The sequence below is a fragment of the Podarcis muralis genome, chromosome 11 (assembly GCF_964188315.1).
Source record: "Podarcis muralis chromosome 11, rPodMur119.hap1.1, whole genome shotgun sequence".
In the NCBI taxonomy this organism is placed as follows: Eukaryota; Metazoa; Chordata; class Lepidosauria; order Squamata; family Lacertidae; genus Podarcis; species Podarcis muralis.
Window position 1 is genome coordinate 30193517 of NC_135665.1, and position 20025 is coordinate 30213541.

At 40.6% G+C, this 20025-nt stretch overlaps 1 protein-coding gene across 5 annotated transcripts in view; it reads left to right on the forward strand.

Moving 5' to 3' along the window:
• SKIC3 (SKI3 subunit of superkiller complex) overlaps positions 1-20025 on the forward strand; it is a 43206-nt gene continuing 23181 nt past the window's right edge. Inside the window, exons 1-23 of one of the 5 annotated variants that reach the window (XM_028748011.2) lie at positions 1-129; positions 1566-1660; positions 2536-2679; positions 3213-3304; positions 4531-4606; positions 5563-5703; positions 7230-7328; positions 8545-8653; positions 9595-9735; positions 10251-10352; positions 11148-11287; positions 11655-11741; positions 11842-11945; positions 12017-12143; positions 13689-13868; positions 14322-14446; positions 15414-15667; positions 16384-16486; positions 17172-17348; positions 18204-18348; positions 18523-18601; positions 18703-18764; positions 18848-18904. In XM_028748011.2, the coding sequence (XP_028603844.2) occupies positions 1571-1660; positions 2536-2679; positions 3213-3304; positions 4531-4606; positions 5563-5703; positions 7230-7328; positions 8545-8653; positions 9595-9735; positions 10251-10352; positions 11148-11287; positions 11655-11741; positions 11842-11945; positions 12017-12143; positions 13689-13868; positions 14322-14446; positions 15414-15667; positions 16384-16486; positions 17172-17348; positions 18204-18348; positions 18523-18601; positions 18703-18764; positions 18848-18904 (2634 nt within the window). In that variant the 5' untranslated portion in view covers positions 1-129; positions 1566-1570. The other 4 variants (XM_028748014.2, XM_028748015.2, XM_028748012.2 and 1 more) reach the window with 4 other exon arrangements.

Genomic DNA, 20025 nt, shown 5'->3' on the forward strand with positions numbered 1-20025 from the left:
TCGGGCCTCTGAGGGGACATCGGTTGAGGGGCGGGGCTAAGGAGGGGCGGCGTCTTCCGCGCGTGCGCGGGACGGCATTGATGGTTGTCTGCTGCCGGTGGTAGCCGTGGCCGGAGTCGGTAGCAGCCGGTGAGTGACTGTTCGCCGCGCGGCTTCGTGGCGAAGGAAGGCCTGGTCCCTCGAAGGCTCCGGCGGGGCGTGCCTGCCGTCAGCGCCTGCTTTTGTGAAGGGCCGGTGGCCCTCCCTGGAGCTGGGCTGCGGTTCCTCTGGGCGAAGCGGAGGGGAAGAAGAGCAGCAGGGTCAGGCTCGGGAGGCTGCGGCCCCTGCTTTAACGAATCCCCGTTGAACTCCTTGTTGAAATCCGGGCATTAACGCGCGCAGCTTTGGCTTTAACACCTTAGTCTTTCGCCCTGGCTTGAATTGCGTGTAAAAGGAACTTATCGTAGGATTGCGGAGCTGAAAAGGGACCCTGAGGATCATCTAGTCCAACCTCCCCCCCCCCCCACCCCGCGAGACAGGAATATGCAGTTACCCCATACGGGGATCGAACCTGCGACCTTCGTGTTTTCAGCACTAGGGCTCTAACCGACTGAGCTTTGAATGGGCAAGCAGCAGGTATCAGATAAAGCAGTGAGGGGTTGCTCCCAGGTGTCAGAAAAGGTTATTTATGTATGTTACTACTGCAGCCCGTCTTTTGTTAGCCCAAAAATGGAAAGCCAGCGAGGTCCCAACTAAAGAAGAATGGCAACTTAAGCTGACAGAATATGCACAGCTTGCAGATTTAACATGGAATAAGAGAACAAGAAGAACATAAAGTTTAAAGAAGATTGGAAAACGCTTATTGAATATATGGGAAATAACTGTGTCCAGCTGAAAATGCTGGCAGCATTAAGATAAATTCAACAGTGTAAATAAGTTTTGATGGATGCAATAATGGAATACTGAATGGTATAGTTTTTGTAAAATACACAGGGATTTATGATATGTAAAATGAACCATGGAAAGAGAATCAGGGAAGTCATTGATGTCTTAAGGATATAAAATGAGTACAGTATTTTAAATTGTAAAACAGAAAGTTTAATAAAAAATTATATGCGGGTGGGGGTGGGGAAACAGTGAGGGGTTGCAGGTCAGAACGGTGTGTGGGGTTGTAGCCTGCCCCACACCCCAAGCTAGCCTCTTCCCCCAAGTTAAGTAGAGGATGCTGTCCTATGGTCAGTGTTGAAGGTAAGATCCAGTCAGCTTCTGTATGTGGAATGGAAGCGTATCTCTTCACTATAGCCAGCAAAATGTTTTGGTTTGGCCCTGAAGAGTTAGAATCACCATTGTCTATAATTATAAACCTGGATGATATTGCTCATTTTTGTCCTGTAGGAAGAGGTCCATTTAGTGGCAGGACTAAAACAAAACAAAACCCTGCATCATAGGTTTGTGGCATAAATTATCACTTATTTTGTCAAGAAGCAAAAATACCATGAAAAAGACGGGATTAAAATAAGACTCTCTTGAAAATTCTCCATATGGCCTGGTATAATTGCTGAAATTTTCTTCCGTTACCTTGCCAGTAGTCATGTCCAACAAGGAAGTGAAAGCAGCATTGAAAAGTGCCAGAGATGCTATAAGGAATAAGGAGTACAAAGAAGCACTGAAACACTGCAAGGTAACTAGCACTCAAATGTACAATTAAGCTTTCGGCATGCGAAATTGTATGTTCTATTCATAGTACTCCTCTATGATATTTTAAAGTATTTCTTCATCGTCTTGGTGTTCCTTTCTGTATTTGTTTATCTGCTGCCAAACTAAAAGCTAAAGATGGGCTGCACAGCAGTGGTGTCATTTTCTGTTTCTGCCCTGTTGGTGGTGGTTTGGATGTTTTGTCAACCAGGCCATTGGTTCATTTCAGTCAGTACTGTCTTCTTTTGTTGGCAGAGGCAGTGTCTTAAACAGGTTTTTTGCTTTAGCTTTGCTGTTGAGAACTTTTGAGCTAGAAATGTTTGGGATTGAGCTTGGGACTTTGTACAGTGGTGCCTCGCAAGATGAAATTAATTCGTTCCGCGAGTTTTGTCGTCTTGCGATTTTTTTCGTCTTGCGAAGCACGGTGTCGGAAAAGTTTTGGAAAAGCTTCAAAAATCACCAAAGTCTTCAAAAACCTCAAAAAAGGCTACCACACCGCGTGCTATGAGTTGCTCCTCGAAGTCAAGTCACAACTGTATTAACGGTGTTAAGAAAAAGGAAACAAACTTGCAAGACGTTTCCGTCTTGCGAAGCAAGCCCATAGGGAAAATCGTCTTGCGAAGCAGCTCAAAAAACAAAAAACCCTTTCGTCTTGCGAGTTTTCCGTCTTGCGAGGCATTCGTCTTGCGAGGTACCACTGTACATGCAAAGCACTTAACTTTTGGCTCCTTCTGCAGCTTTAGAATCTTTTGATGATAACATCTGAGCATGCACCAGTTCTGCTTTCTTCTTCAGCTTTGAAATGATTTATTAATATTGCTTATTGTAAGTGTTTCAGTGTTTTTTCACTTGTTCTTGCAGGCAGTATTGAAACAGGAGAAGAATAACTACAATGCCTGGGTATTCATTGGTCTGGCAGCTGCGGAGCTAGAACAACCCGATCAAGCCCAAGGTGCCTACAGAAAAGCTGCTGAACTTGAACCAGGGCAGTTGCTAGCATGGCAAGTACGTAGAATAATAGAATTGTAGAATTGGAAGGGACCACAAGGTCATCTAGACCAACCCCCTGCAATGCAGGAATCTTTTGCCCAATGTGGGGCTTGAACCCACGACCCTGAGATTAAAAGCCTCATGCTCTACAGACTGAGCTATCCCAGTTGATGTTGTAATATGACTGGTTCCATTTCCCTATTCCATATGAGTAAAATGCAAATAGTATGCAAATAGTATGCAACATTAGATTCAAATTTAGGAGACTGTACATTGGCCTATCTTCTAGGCATCTTCCTGACTACATGTAACAAGTCTAGTATTTCTTGCTTAGAAGTTATAAATGATGTGGAGAATGTAGACAAATTACTCACTGCCTCTGCAGTGTTATCTTCACACAGTCAGTTTGATGAACCTTGAAATGCTATGCTTCAAAAACTATTAAACAGTAACATGGTTATATCTCAGGAATGGATATGAATATGGAGATGATAGTTGTGACCCAACAAGGATTTGCTTCAAAAGTTATATGCTTCACTTTCCCCTAGGGCTTAGCAAATTTATATGAAAAAACAAACCATGCAGATGTTGGAGAAGATTTGGTTAATGTGTATCAGAAACTCCTGGAACTCTATGAAAGGTAGGAAATCAACTATTTTACAGCATTTTGAAAAAATAAGCTAAACATTTACTTGAGGTGAATATTATGATACTAATTATTGAGGAAATGTTTATCACAATAGTATTCACAACATTCCCATGTCAAATTTATCTTATGTCTTCCAGCAGAATGTAAAATGCTTCCATCATTCTGAAAATAAATCATTGTTCCATGATATTTTTTTTACATTTAATCAACATGATAGAAAAGTTGTCCATGCAAAATGGTAAAATTCATTATAGTGTGAAATTTAGTTCAACTATTTGTTTTATGTTATTACTTTACCCATAAAACGTTTTGTGTGTTAGCATGCACCTATATTTTCCTGAACTTGGAGAGATCCTTCTCTTTTTGCTAGGAAATGCAATAAGGAAAAAAAAAAAAGGCTGTCTTAAATAGATAGGCTTCAGTGCCACGGTGATAGCTTCTGCTAGTAGATCAAGCTTTTGTCTACTCCAAAAACTTAATTAGAAACACATTTCTCACTGTGTAGGACTGAAGGGAAGGAGATGGAGAAGGCAGAAGACAAATAGAAGTGGGGTAGCCCTAAAGCAGGAAGCAGGTAGCCCTAAAATGAAGTGGTGGGGAAGCAGGGGCCAGAGAATGAGAGCCTGTGCCAAGACCACCAGGCGTTGGCAGGAAGAGCAAAGGGGAAGGTCCCCAGTACCTAAGGGAAAGGGGAAAGGAGACTGCAAGATGGCATAAGAAGAGGGGAGAGAGGACTGCAGGAAGCAAGATTCACAGGTTGAAGATGGAGTGGAAAAAGCCACAACTGAAAAAGAAAGAAGTACGAAAGAGCAGATTGTTAAACAAATATTTTAAATTGAAAAAGTATGTTAACTGAGGATTTCCTTAACAGGCAGAGACATATAAGAAGGGTGGGGAGGAAAAATACGTGGCAGTAGAACTGTCAAGTTTTGAGCCCTATGCGGTTCACCCCAGCCAGGGTTTAAAAGGGGGAAAGTCTGGAGGGGAAAGTAGTAGGCAGCTCCAGGGCTGGCAGATTCATCCAACCCCATCACATTCCTTCCCCCCTCCTATTGCCCTCAGAGGACTGATATAGAAAGAGGGACAGCCAGTGCAACAAAGGGTGGATTTCCTGCTCCAGCTGCAGGTCTACAAAATCTTATGTCTCCTGACACTGCCTTTCCAGGTACAATAGGATTGCACCCTTATATTGTAGACATTTTGTCTCCCCCCCACAGCACTGATAAACAGAAATGGTGTGAAGTATGTAGAAAGCTTGTGGAGCTGTATCAGCGAGAGAGAAAATACCTTCAGGTTAGTCACTGTCATGTTCGTTGTAACTTATTGTTATCAGTGTTAGTAGTCAATGTTTGTTTTGCCAAAAAAAAAAAAAAAAAACCAACAACCCCACACCAAATTTTCCTTTGCAGAAATATTTACTAGCTTTATGACTTCACCAGTCTTGGCTGTGCTTGCACCCTGTTGCTTTCAGATGAAATACCTTTTTTTTGTCCATTACATTGCCTCAGAGTCAACTTCTGTTTCCACACGCCTGCAGGAGGACTTTAATTACTTTTTTCTTCTCTCTCTCCCATTTTAAAATAATGGAATAGCAATATTTTGCTCTCTCTCTCTCTCTTTTTAAAAAAGAACAACCACGAGAGGAAGCCAGTGACTAAAGCTTCCCTTTTTGTGAAGTCAAACACTTCATTGCCCCAAATCTAAAGTTTGTTTGAGGGGCAGCTAGTAGGCTAATTCATCACTTTTCCACCACACACTATAAAATGAAAGCAAGGTGCAGTCAAATATGCTTATGTCTATGTTTAAATGAGAAAAGGAAGTGAGGAGCCCATAAAAGCCTCAATAGTGCTTTGCTGTTCATACTAGGTAAGGCTGGTGCTGTGATTGCATTTCATTACAATCTGTCAATCAATCAATCAATCAATCAATCAAGGCACACGATGTGGAAAACATTAGTGTGAAAGCAACTTGTATCAAGGTATTTGAAATGTCATGAGAGATACTGCCCACACCATACCACTAAAAGAATCTGTATAGCTGTGTGACTTGGTTGGCAGCAGTAAGCAGGAGGACTGCAAAATCATCTCATAACACTGACACCTTATTGCTTCTGACATCTCATTTACGTTAAAAGGCATACGCCTTGATCTCTGGAATTGGGAAATGTCTTCCAGTGCTCCAGTAGTCAGAGGCGATAAGTGTCTCAGATTTGAGAAGACATTGAGGCTTGACTGGTTTTCCTTTGACAGGTGGCTAGGACGTGGCAGAAGCTAATAAAAATACGACAGGAAGAAGGTGCAGAAAAAGCTGAGCTTCATCAGTTATGGAAGAGGTTGGTCCAGTTACTGGAAGAAGGCACACATCTCCAGGATAATGAGACACAGCAATTGGTAAGGGTTTGTCCCCTGATTCAGCTATATTTATTGTTTTTCAAACAATAAATCTATATAAAATTCAGCATAACAACTGTAGCTGATTCTTAGAACAGCTTGGAAGGAATAATTCCGAATTTCCATCTTACAGATGGGAAGTGATACAGTGATTTTCTGAGGACTGCCTGCTTGAGGCTATGACTAAATGGCATATGTCCAGCTCTTGGTTTATACAAACTGGAGGCTGTAAATCACAAAACCTATTAGGGTAGAAATCATATATGGCAGTGCAAAAGTATAAGCAGTAGTCCTGCTTATAACACATAACTACATTAGGGCATTGGGGTAATTTTTCTCAATCCATGCTTTATGTGCTTTGGTTTACCTGCTCGAGCTGAATTATTTCACTACATTGGTCCTTCCTGCATCTTCCCCTTAACGTGGTACATTATTTGCTTCTGTTCTGTTCTGTTCTTGAATCAGACTATCTAGATGAAGCGGTTTGTATAGAGTCATAGTTCTGAAAAAAAACCACCATTCTGTAAATCGACAGACAATCTTGCTGTGGATAGTGCCAATTGACCAATACTTGTGATGTCATGGAGACTTTCTAGCTTACACCCCAAGAGCAATTTTACAATTGTTTTTAAAATCTTGAAAATATGTATGACACGTAGGATGAACATAGAGAGAACAAACGTTTCTATCCCGTTTCTCCCACTAGTCTTGAATGTCACCAGCTCCACCTTGTGGTTGAAGGCAGGAAATGTTTTGGCTACCTTCACCCAAAGTCAAACAGGATCATAGTGAGATCCTTTTTATTTGCCTGTCCGTCTTTTATTCATTCTGGTGATTAAAATGAACTTCGGGCATGCTCCTGGCACTGGAAATTGTAGTATGGGAAAATAAGCTATGCTGCATGTTGGACAGAAATGGGCAAAATAGCAATTTTGGTAGCAATACACAGTATTCACAATTTTACCATATTAGTTTGGTAATCTTAGGACCAAACCATTGTGCCTACTGTGTGTAACTGTATGAACTGTGTGACAGTTGTTTATTTTTATTTTTTTAAAAAGGAAAATAAAAGTTGAGATCAGAGCACCAGTGTGAGCAGACTGTCTTGAAGGGAAGAGGGAATGCCCAGCACTTATGATGCTATTTATTCACTCTGTGTTCCCATTCATGGACATGGAGAAAAGATGAACTCTTATCTATTTTCCCCTTCCACTGCGGGTGGGAAAGCACTTTGTGGAAGGTGTGGGTCAATTTTGACAAATGGCTAACAAGTTCCTCCCTCTGACCCCCAATGGATACTCTTCGTTAAAAAAATCACCAGAAAGAACCACACAATTATGTGTAATGATAGCTTGGCTCTGATTTTGTGTAGAAAAGAAGTATTTGCTGGCATAGTAGTAGAACTGAATCTTTTCAAACTTCAGGTGCATTAATTATCCAGAGATCGCACCATCACTTGTTAAAAGCTTGCTGAATTTTGGGCTTTGTTGTTCCATATTGCAGTGCCTATACTATTTGTTTTTCAGCTCCTCAATGCATTTGAAGAGGCTGTGAATTCCTCAGACCCAATTCCAAGTGAAGAGCATCAAAAGACTTGCAGAGAGTTCATTCACTGTTTGTCAAAAGTAAGGATTATTTATTTTGCTGTAAGGTAAAACATCCTGCTTTGAAATTGACAGCTATCTACAGACAACTGCTTTGAAGGGAAGAGGGAATGTCCAGCTCTTATGATGCTATTTATTCACTCTGTGTTCCCATTCATGGACATGGAGAAAAGATGAACTCTTATCTATTTCCCCCTCCCACTGCGGGTGGGAAAGCACTTTGTGGAAGGTGTGGATCAATTTTGACAAATGGCTAACAAGTTCCTCCTTCTGACCCCCAATGGATATTGGCAATTACTAATTGCGGGGGCCCAATTAGTGCCATTGCCTTCCGTTAAGAGTTTGGGTGTAATCCTTGACGCCTCCCTTTCCATGGAGGTGCAAGTTACAGCAACAGCCAAGGAGACATTTTTCCACCTTCGCCGCATCAAGCAGTTGGTCCCTTACCTTTCCTGCCCCGACCTGGCCACAGTGATCCATGCGACGGTCATCTCCAGGCTTGACTACTGTAATTCGCTCTACGCGGGGCTGCCCTTGAAGCTGTCGCAGAAACTCCAGCGGGTGCAGACTGCTGCAGCGAGACTCCTCACGGGGTCTCTGCTATGGGAGCATATTCACCCAGTGCTTTTCAAGCTGCACTGGCTCCCGGTGGAGTACAGGATCAGATTTAAGGTGCTGCTTTTGACCTTTAAAGCCCTTCACGGCCTAGGACCCTCGTACCTACGGGACCACCTCCATGCCCCATGGAGAGCCTCAAGGTCCATAAATAGCAACACCCTTGTGGTCCCGGGCCCTAAGGGAGTTAGATTGGCTTCAACCAGAGCCAGGGCCTTTTCAACTCTGGCTTCGGTCTGGTGGAACGCTCTGCCTCACGAGACCAGGGCCCTGCAGGATCTGATTTCTTTCCGCAGGGCCTGTAAGACAGAGTTGTTCTGCCTGGCCTTTGGCTTGGAGCAAATTTGATTCCCTCCCTCCCTCTCTTTCTTTTTTCTTTTCCTTCTCCTTCTGCGATGAGGCTACATTTTAATATTTTAATGTTTCAATATTTTAATGTTGTATTTTTTAATTTTGTTTTTAAGTTGTAATCATTTAACTTGTTTTTATTATTGCTTGTAAGCCGCTCTGAGCCCGGCCTTGGCTGGAGAGGGCGGGGTATAAATAAAAATTATTATTATTATTATTATTATTATTATTATTATTATTACATTGCTAATTGCTTTTCTCCTCCTGAAATAAGTTTCCTCATGAGGATTTCAGGCTGAAGAAGGCCTGTGAAGATATGATGATTTTGTATCCGGCTGTGAGTTATCCTCTGGAAGTTCTTTGCTTGCGATTCATTCAATCAGGTAATTTCTGGTTTATTTGTTTTCTTTTTTTCTTTACTACAGTACTTTCTTTTATTTGACCACTGTATCTGCTGCCTTTCTGTACTTTTTTCATACATCTGAGTTGCTCTGAGATTATCTGGGAGATTTGAGTTTGTCACAGAAGAGGTTCTAAAAGGGAGGGGGAGCTAAAATAAAAAACTAAAATTTGTTGGTGGAATTCAGCGACTCATTAAGACAAATGTTGCATCTGCCCCTCCCCGTCTCTTGCACTTTGTTCACCTGCATTTTTGTATGCTGTTCCAAGAGCTTTAGCTGAAGAACAGCTAATAAGTATTTGAAATAAATGAAAACAATTCTGGTGGGCATAGAAATAAAGCTGCCTTAGTGGTCTTGAAATAATCTCCTTTTCCTGTATTGCTCCGATTACCATTAATGGCAGCATTCTTGACCTCAAAAGCTTTCAAATCCTTTGGCCTCTATGTGTGTGCCATATATGCTATTGCTTCCTTTCTTTTCCATTATGTACCATCACGTGTCACAAAATTGGTTGAAAGTGCGGTACTGAAAGCAGCTGGTTTTTATTTATATCCAGATTTAAATTCTGCCCCATTCTTAAAGCTCTGGGCAAGTAACAAATTAACAAGCAATGTAGCAAACATAGAACAAAAGGCTTGCCTAAACCTTATTAAAACAGAAAGAACTGCTAATGTAAGCATTTTTAACTTAAAGCAGCTTGCTTTTACTATCAATGACCACTAGCCATGATGGCTATTCTCAACCATTGCTGTTTGGAGGCTGCAATGCTTCTGAATGCCATAAGGGATTCAGTATTTGTTTTGGACAACTCAGAAAATAGTATGCGACACCAGAAAAATAATATAGCGATTATATAGAGAGATTTTCGTATTCTTCTCACCATCTAAACTGTGGCCAAATGGAAATTCCTCCATGTATTCTAGGCAGTTTCACTGATGAGGCCCTGAATTGTTGTCGGAAGCTGTTGGATATTGACTCAAGAAGTGGCCCAGCCCTTATTGGATTAGGGATTCAATCTCTCCAAGAAAGAAAATATGATGAAGGTGAAAAAAAGCTAACAGAAGGTGAGCGATATGGGAAGAGAACAATGGGTGTACATAATATATATTATAGGAATAATATGATTGACTTGGAGTGAAATGCTATTCTTGATTTTTAGGGAGGCATTATTGAGTCTGGCCAAACTATCTTTTTTTCTCCCAGTTTGGGCTCTGATATATTCTTGTATGCAATCAGTTTTCAGAGTTTATGCTGTCTTTAGGACTCTACACTAGACTGTAAATTATTATTAGACACTTTTTGAGGGAAGGAGTTCAAAGTTAGTTCTGAGTGACAATTTATGTCCAGTCTATATGAAATCTAATTTGTGTATTGTTGTAGGTTTGAGGTTGTTCATGTATATCCGATACTAAGATCAAATATACATAAGGCAAAACATAAACAGGTTACTTTTGGGGTGGGTTATTGTCTGGTATTCATGAATTGAAAAGTTAAATAGCATTAAGATTCTAGTAATTGCAAGTACCATCTGAACTCATGTGTTTAAATCATGTTAAACATGCAAAATCTTTCCTGTCAGGTTTGCAGCAGACCAGCCAGTGTCCGGAAGCATGGTGTTACTTAGGAAAGGCACAAGTGAAAATGCATAAATACAAAGAAGCTGTTCTTTCTTGCAATCAAGGTAATTGCAGAGCTAAAATACAACTTCTTCAGAAAAAAGGTAGTTCAACTTTTGATAAAATATCCCAAAGGCAGGCAACAACAATATAATAATAAAAAGTGAATAAAGCAATCAAATATAGAGGCAGTAGAACAGCAATTTCAAGCAGTAGTGGTAAGCTGGAATTGCAGCACTCCACTAACATGCTCAACAGTCAAAGGCTAATCTAATAAAGGTTTTCAAGGTCTGTTTAAAAAGAATGGGCTCTTGCATCTGGTGGATTTCTTGTGGAAGATTGGTTCCACAATCTTGATACTAATAACAGGGAAAAAGCCTTCTCTGCCACTGTAATTTTATAGTAGCAGGCACATGCAAGAAATTGGTACTACACCTCAGTGTTTAGTATATTTAATATTTTTTCATCAACGTTATTTCAGATTTCTATGACCCCCAATATAGTAACACAGTAACTGGGCATGCTGTATTGCTGGTTTTGTATTGTAACTCACCCTGGGATCATTTCAGTGAAAGGTGGGCTTATAAATTGGGGGTGGGGGGTGGAATACATGTTTTATATAGTGCTAATAAAATATAGGTTACAAACTGGTAGATCTTAATAGCCTTTTCTTGAAATTGCTTCATAGGATACAGATAATATGTTGAGATGTCAACCACTTCTCAAGCTAGTGGTTTATTTTACAATCCATAATTGATGGGTGGTGTATCGAAAGAGCAACGTTAAACTGTACGGGCAAATACAATGTCTTTTAAACCAAGTTTAAGTCAAACATAGAATTACAATTCTTTCTTTGGCAGCTTTAAAGATATTGGGACAGCTTAATGAATCCAGTTCCAATCTGCAGCAGAAAAACCTTGCCCATCGTTTCAAAGCCATGGCCTTGATTAAAATCCCAGGTGTCGACTCTGCAAAAGAAGCTATAAGTTCCCTTGAACAGGTATGTGAATAGCTTCTCCCTCCCCTCTTTAAACAACTTTGGTAAATGAAATCTGCCTTAGGCTTTCCAGTTTAAGATGCTGAGGGGTCCTTTGTGCCTTTATAGTTGTAAGGAGGGAGAATTTCATTGAGTCTAGGTTTCCCCTTCATAGTGTTGCGGTGATTGGGGAAAGCTGGTCTCTTTACTGAATACTCTGAAACTAATGTCTGTTTCTGGGCAGACAGACAGAGGAATCATTGTGTTCACAGAGTGGCAATATTATTCTACTATTTAGACTTCAATAAAGTTTGGTTTAATAAGTATTTCTCTCACAAGGTAGCTTCAGTTTTCTGAAGATTGACATTTCAAACATGCGTTTGGTTCCTAGGTTTTGGATAGAAACAATGATCCCACGCTTATAGCTCTTAAAGGAGAGGCTTGTCTCAATAAAGGGCTTGTTGATGAAGCTTTGAAGGTTAGTATGTGTGTCCCCACCCCCAATAATACAGCCTGTTGTTAAAAATATGACATTGCTCCATATGAAACTGTAGAATTTAACACTTTTTATACTATAGATTGCACAGGAGCTTAAACAGACCCACCCAGACTTAGCAGAAGCTGACTACCTTGAAGGTTTGATTCATTATCAGCAAAAGAACTATCACCAGGCAGAAACAAGGTAAACCATGCTCTTTTGGGGGAGAAAATTTGAAATAAACAAATATATATATATAAATATTCTTTTTTTAGTTTCCAGAGAGCTATTGAAAAAGAAGCTGAGATAGCTGACTTCCATTTCTGCCTGGGCCTCACTTATTGGTTTATGAGTGAAGAGACAAGAAAAAATAAATCCAAAGCTCTTACTCAGTTTCTGAAGGTAAACCATGAGGACAGAAATGGGTTACAGCTGAACATATTTCATAATGATTGTCCCTCTTCCAGACAGTGGTCAGCAACTTGATTACTAGCCTGTGGGAAAATCAAGGGCAGAGTGGAGGAACCAAGGAGCCAAATCTTTCTCCTTACGTGTTCCTCCCAGTTCTGGAATGTTCCAGATGAACACACAGTGGTTATCATGAGAAGGAAAGGGAATTGTGAGAGATGCAACCTATGTGTTTCAGGTTGTTCCTGCCACACCCATTAGAAGCTAGTGGTGCGGAAGTTAGCTGCTTCGAAAAGGTTCCTGTAAGACCCCTTGACGTGATAAATGAGGGGAACGAATACGAATCTCCATGCTGCTTATTAAGCCTCAGAAAAAATTCTTGACATTGTGCCAGTGGTATGCCCACTGTGTTATAAAACAACATCAAAAACAGGCCCCTGCCCCAAGGAGCTTACCATTTACTTTATTGGCCTGAAAGAAGCCTCACCTTTTCCCCAAATTCCAACTGTGAAAAGTTAAAGTGCGGCTTATATTTGCAACCTTATGGTATGCAGCCAGGAGCATGGGGCAAACAGTGCCAGGAGTGCGGCGAAGCGGCACCCGCCCTGTGCGTAGTCTCCCATCCTCTCCCCCAATGCCGGGAAGGGAGAGAGAGGGAGGAAGGGGAAAGTGACACCCCCCCCGCATGCAGCCAGGAGCAGAGAGGGAGTGGCTTATTTTCTGTATTCCAATATGTATAGGAAAAGGAGAGTACCCCTAAACATTTTTTAGAAAAAAAAGCACTGTTTGGGCCAATAAAGGTAAATATTGTGATGTGGACAAGAGAACCAAAAGTAGCAAAAGAGGAGTGGGGGGGAGGAGGAAAATATGGTTATTAGTTATATTATATTATAAAATATAGTTTATGTTTTGGATTAGAAATGAGGACAGAGTGTTGAGTTAATGGCTCCACAGAAAACACGAATTCTTAGTGATTTTAAGAGAGAGATTGAAATTTCATTATTTCCTTGCTTTTCTTCCTTCCTTCCTTCCCTTCATTAATGTATTTTAATTAAAAGATTATGAGTTTGCCACTCCAAGGGAGCCTCCAACTTTAGAAACATTAACAACAATAATAAAACATACCAGTAAAACAGTGGTGTACAAAGCTAGTAGGTTAGTAAAAAAAAACACCAACCCATTAAATCACAGCAGCATAATAAAACCTAGATGCTCAACCACATTTTAAAAAGGTCTGGTAAATAAAAAAAAAGACTTCATCTGCAGCTGAAGGTTGCTAGAAGGGAGGAGGACATTGCAGGTCTGGAATCCACAACAGAGATAGCCCTTTTCCCATTCACCACCCATCTTGCTCTTGATAGTGAGGGTACCCAGAGTAAGGTGCCAAATATTATTTTAAAGTGTGGACAGGATATTATGAGAGAAGGTGCTCTTTTGGTGTCCTTTTTGTTAGTTTTTTGTTTCCTCAGCTGAAAAGCCATGTGCCTGCATATGAAAATGATGGATTGAAATGTACCGTGTTGTTATTTTTCTTCACAGGCAGCAAAACTGGACAATTACCTGGGAAGTGCTTTCCACTACTTAGGTCAATACTACAGGGATATAGCTGGAGATAAAAACAGAGCACTTGGCTGCTATAAAAAGGCTTTTGAAAAAGATAAAACAGATGGAGAAGCTGGAGCAGCGGTAGTGGACTTAAGCACTGAGCTTGGAGACTTGGTACTGTAATAAGTTGGAGCATTTTAATGTACTGCACTGATCAGAATAGCTGTAAAATGCAAACATTTCATAAACATTTTCTCTTGAATGTTTTATCACCTATCACTGATGTTGCAAAGGGTCGCTTTACCTTATTTTGCATACATTCTCGCTCTAATTAAATTGTCACTGTTTGAATGTCTTCCATTTCATTCTGACCTCACTGCTTACAGCCCCTACATGTGAATAAATACCTACAGCTGACAGTTACACTTTATGCGGCTTAAGCTTATCTTTAAGATGCCCCAACTCAACGCCATAGCAAAGAGAACAAACACTGCTACCCCTCTGGATATAGTTCAGAAAAACTTCTTTGTGTTTGCTTGTTTCTGTTATAGTAGTAGGAATGTCTGTTCTTTGTAATTCCATATGCACACATAATAAACTATTCATAACCTTATATTTGTACATTAGCAAACTGCCCTTGCCATCTTGACGGAGGTAACAGAACGAGCAAGCGCTGGGAGAGCAAAATGGGCCTGGCTTCGTCGTGGACTTCACTACTTAAGAGCCGGTCAACATTCACAAGCAGTGGCAGAGTAAGAGAATAATTGCATTTCAATGTCTTCTGCAAAAGGCAATATAAACAGATGGTCTGATAATGCACATATACATTTTTTTTTTAAAAAAGGGCAAATCCTCTATGAATTTGACTGCTTGCTGCTGATATTAGGAACAGTTACAAACAACGTGCCTTTTATTCTGTCTATGCAAAACATTTTAGGTGCAATACTGCACTTTTTAGTTACAAAAGGCTCACACTGGACTGTATAAGCACCCCTAACCTCTCCCTAAGCAGTGCCTCTGTGCATGGGATGCTGCTGCTTATCCAAGCATGTTGCAGCTTGACAGGGTCATTCAGTTGCAGCTTTCTGCATCTTACCAACAGCATCTTATTGCGAGCTCATTGCCAGCCAGCCAGCCACAGCCCCAAGCTGCTTCAGCAGCAGCAGCAGCATGAACTCAGAAACCTTGAGGATGGAAGGATAACATGCAAAAAATAAAAAATAAAAAAAATTCTCTGGTATAATTGAATGGCCTCTGCAAATTGTGACAACTTTGGAGGCTGAAGGTGGGGTAGGGTTGTCATGGAGCTCCTAGGCAGCCTTGCTATACTCTGTGAATGCAGGGTGCAGGATTCTACCTTTGTACAGAAATTGGACATGGCCATCCAAACTTGGTTTTTCAAAAGTGTAAGTTACTTGGAGACTTTTTAGGTAACAAGTGACTGTTATATGTATAATGATGAAGAACCTGGCAGCTTCCATAGCATTCTTGCATGAGTCCCAGTGAACTGAATGCACTGCTTTTGTGAAGACTGGTGGTTTCCCCCCAAATTAACCATTGGTACATCTTAAAAACCAAAAACAAAACTAGTGTAAATTCTGTTTCAAATCGGTAGCCCCCAATAGTAGCCTGTTTTGTTTTACTTGGGGCTGTGATGGAGGATTGAACAAAAGCAGCCCGAACACTTCTGAATATAAACTACTATTCCAATGTGCCCAGTTTGCAGGCAGCTCTGCGAGCAGATCCAAAGGATCCCCACTGTTGGGAATCTCTAGGAGAGGCCTATCTGAGCAGAGGCGGCTACACAACTGCACTGAAGTCTTTCAGGAAGGCCAGAGAACTGAACCCCAAGTCTATATATAGCATCTATAAGGCGGCAGCAATTGAACAGATTCTAGGAAAATATAAAGATGCTATTGCAGAATATCAGCACATCTTGACGAAATCAAAGGACTATGTCCCTGCGCTGAAAGGTATTCATGTTGGGTACAAAGATATACGCTATATATTCACTACGCCTACAGAGTTAGGTTGGTGGGGAATCCCTGACCCTCCGGATATTGTTGGACTACAGTTCCCATAATTCCTGACTGTTCCCCATGCTGTCTGGAGCTGATGGGAACTGGGGTTCAACAATACCTGGGAGGGTCACAAGCGGCCCAGCACTGGTATAGGTGATTGGAAGTCAGTATAGCTAATTTAGAAGTGAGAGAAAGCGGTAGTCTGTTCTTGAGACATGAGGAAAGAGTATTTTGTAGGAATCTGCCTATTTTGGAGCTATGCATTGTTAAGCTCTGACATACCTTAAATATGTGGGAGATTAACAAATAGCTAGCAGGAGTACTTTCTTCTATGTATTCTAACAAAAATCAAGAGAAGAATTCATTCACTTGCTTAATTCTTCCATCATTCTACATCTTGAATGAGGAAGGAGGTAAAGATATCCCTTACACCTTAGTTCCTTGTATTCATTTAATTGGAAATAACTTGCATATATATGTGATCCTAATATCTTCATCACCCTTAGCTTATTGTTGTATTTCTGGTAATGTGCATTTTAAAATTATGCTAAATATGCATAGTGTTCATCAAATGGTTTTCCAGTATCGGCCATTGTATGAGACTTAGGAGCTTAGTTCATCCTTCTTGCAGTTTGACCACACATTAACAGGCTATTAGTTCTATTCAGGTCTGGGAGAGTGTTATCTCATGATGGCCAAGACTGCCCTTGCTGATTACCTGGATGGGAAAGCCCTGGACTACACAGAACAATCTCTTGGCTTTTTAGCAAGGTTAGTGTTCGTATATTAATCTCCATTAGTAGCTAAAGGGTTGCCTTATTTCAACAAACAACATCAATTTTAAATGGTAAGTAGTAGCAAACACACAAACGAGAGTTGAATCTTATAAATGATAAAGGTCAGTATATCCCAGCATGGCCAAACGTGGCCCTCCAGCTGTTTTGGGACTACAATTCCCATCATCCCTGACCACTGGTCCTGTTAGCTACGGATGATGGGAGTTGTAGTCCCAAAACAGCTGGAGGGCCAAGTTTGGCCATGCCTGAATATACAAACCATTTCCTGTTTGTTTCAGCATTGGAGGTAAAATGCATCCTCATGCCTGTTTTGAAAGAGGTTCCCAGCATTGATGGGGAATGACAAAGCCCATGTGCTCATTGGAACTCCCATAGATTTGGGGATCAGAAAGATGGGCAGAAATCCAGAAAGAGTTGCAATGCACCTAAGTCTCTAGCTCTGTAACTGGATGTTAAGAATTAACTGTAGAATGTGCTGAAGCATATAGAAGAAATCCAGCACCATTGGTTTTTCTTCACAAGTTGATACTTGGGGTGTTTTTAGGCGTGTAAGGAGAATGCTTTTTGGTCAGCTGAGAAGATTTTAGCTTTATCTTTTGTAAAAGGTAGCAGGTAAATTAGATGGACTCCACTTTTCTGATTTTTCTTCCCCCTTTCAGAGCAGCAAAGCATCGTCCTGAAGTATCTTGCCTTTGGAAACTGCTTGGAGATGCCTGCAGCAGTGTTTCTGTCATTTCGCCATCCAAAGTGAATGTGAAAGTTTTAGGATTCCTTATTGGTCAGAACACAGACAAATGTGTGCTAAAGAAAAGTGACCTGCTCAGTCTGGGAGGAAGGTAATGTATAGCGTGTGTTATAAAATATTCTACGGCCTATAAGTCCGGATGCCTTCACCTGAACTGCTTTGCCTAGCACAGACCAGAGAACTATAATCTCAAAGCTGAGGAGGAGAAATTAATAGACTGCTGTTTTGAAACTAATCCCCCCTCCTTCCCCTGGAAGTGCTTAACATTGCTTTCCTGTGCTTTGAGGAAATTTCACTGACTTTGGGTGGCAGCCATTGCTCTGATATCCACCTTACTTCAGACATATTTTCACATCTAGCAATCAGTATACCTTACATCAAAGAAAGGTGCAAAGACCTCCATGTTTAACAGGTCTGGAAGCAAATGGTAAAAAGACTGAATGTGGGCATACAGATGTGAGCCAGCAGCCTGCATAGCTACTGTGTGGAACCCCCAAATGTTAGATTACGCATGCCTTGGGAAAACGGAGAGGAGCAGATCCCAAGAGATGAAGTGTGTGAGATAACTTAGACCTTGGGTCTGGCACTCCACCTGCTCAGCTGCAGCCCAGGCAACGTATTTTGGCTCCTTTATTGCTTGCCTTTAGAATGTGTGGCTTTACAATTCTTCAGTACCAAATTTGCCCCCCAATTGATGGCATGTGGGCCAAGGTGTATTCAGATTTCTTGCTGTCTAACCATCACTACATTGGACAGCATTGCTCTCAAGTATGAAGCTTGTGTAATGTTCCGTTCTTTCCTTAAAGGCGTTTGTTTTCAGGAAGACAGGATAGAAACACAACAACCTTTGATAGCATCACTGAATTAATTTTTTTTAAAACTTTCTTTCCCATCTGTTTTGCTGATATAAATCACGTTCTTAATTTTGTGATTTATATTTCTGTAGGTGTTATGGTAGAGGATTAAAACTGATGTCTTCGCCAAATACGTGGTGTGATCTTGGGATAAACTACTATCATCAAGCACAGCATCTTACGGAAATGGGCAGTAACAAGAATGAGATTAGTGAGCTGCTAGAGAAATCTGTACAGGTAATTTTTTAAAACCTTCTTGTGTTCTTTAATACAGTTTACACTAATGGACCTATCACTGTTAGGAGTATTTCTAAGCTATGGCTATTAAAAAACAAAAACAAACCCTGTTGGGATAACACACAAAACGTTTGACATATTGAATTACAGCACTGCACTCTCAATCTCTTCCAGTGTCTTAAAAAATCTGTGAGGCTAGACAGTAACAACCATCTATACTGGAATGCTCTGGGCGTGGTGGCCTGTTGCAAAGGTACATTTCAAAGTAAAACTTCTAAAATATAGTCCTTCTCTTAATTGCTCAGAGCTCTGTTGAATATAGCAGAGGATGTTATAATTCGATCTGTCTTTCAGGTGTTGGAAACTATGTCCTTGCACAACATGCATTCATCAAATCTATTCAATCTGAACAAATTGTAAGTGTTCTACACAAGTGCACCTATTCCAAAGGAGATTCAGTAATGTTAAATTTAATTTTTGTAACCTTTGTTTTGTCTAGAATGTTGTTGCCTGGACCAATCTGGGAGTCTTGTACTTAACAACTGGAAACATAGAGGTAAATAAGTATGAGTGCACATGCTACCTGCTCCAAAGACAGAGTCATAAATGGAAGGACTTAAGGATGTGCCAACTGTAAAAAAATAGTTTCTATCTTCCTGTTTTATTGTGCTTATCAGACCATTTAAACACCAAAATTCCATTGTCATTGTCAACCAAGGTATATTTATTGGGATGAAGAACATACCCATTGAACATGCCTTGCCACAATTATCAATAGCTTGTCTGTCTCTCAAAGATGTCACAAAAGCCTTTCAGAGACTGTGGCAACAAAAACCTTAAGAACTTTAACACACTCTTTTAAATTGTATTTATTTTATTTATTGAATTTGTTAGTTGCTTTATCTTGCCCAGGGCAACCCAAACCAACCTACAAACCAACAAACAAAATTACACATAAATACATTAAAACCAAAAGGAAAAAGAGAAGCATTAAAAAAAATCCCACTGATAGGTAATGAAGCTGCCAGGCGAGCCTCATTGGGGAGAGCATTCCATGAACAGGGAGCCACCACAGAAAAGGCCCGTTCTCGTGTTGCCGCCCACTAGACCTCTTGTGGAGGGAAAAGTAGAGGGAGTTGAAGGATGCAGTATATTGAAATATAAACCAAAATAGGAAGAGAAGAAAATTGTGGTATCAAAAAGGGTGGTTCTCTGAAGGGAGGAGAAGAGCTAACAGACCAGGACTACGCTTGATAAGAAACAGAGAAATAAACTGTGAAGGTAAAAAGTCAGGCCTTGCTTGCCTTTAGTTCCTAAGAGAGTTCATGCTTCCCTCTCAATTTCCTAAGTTTTCAGAGTTATAAACTAGGCAAGCTAACTTTTGTTAATTGCTGCTGTTTTGCACAGAAAACAAGAATCTCTTCTTGGGAGAACTGATGCTAGTTTCTGGCCTCTATTTGAGACCTCTGTGTAATATTTCCGGGGGGGGGGGATATTATTTGAGGGCCAATTTTCTGCTTACTAGAGATACTGGCAAAGCTCACTGTATCCAGGCTCATATGCAAGCTTTTTCATTAGTTCATTGGGGGGCGAGGAATAGAAAGTGATAGTGATATTTTTAAAATATTTACAATATTCAGGTTGCCACAGATTATAGCATTACCTTACATTATTTGT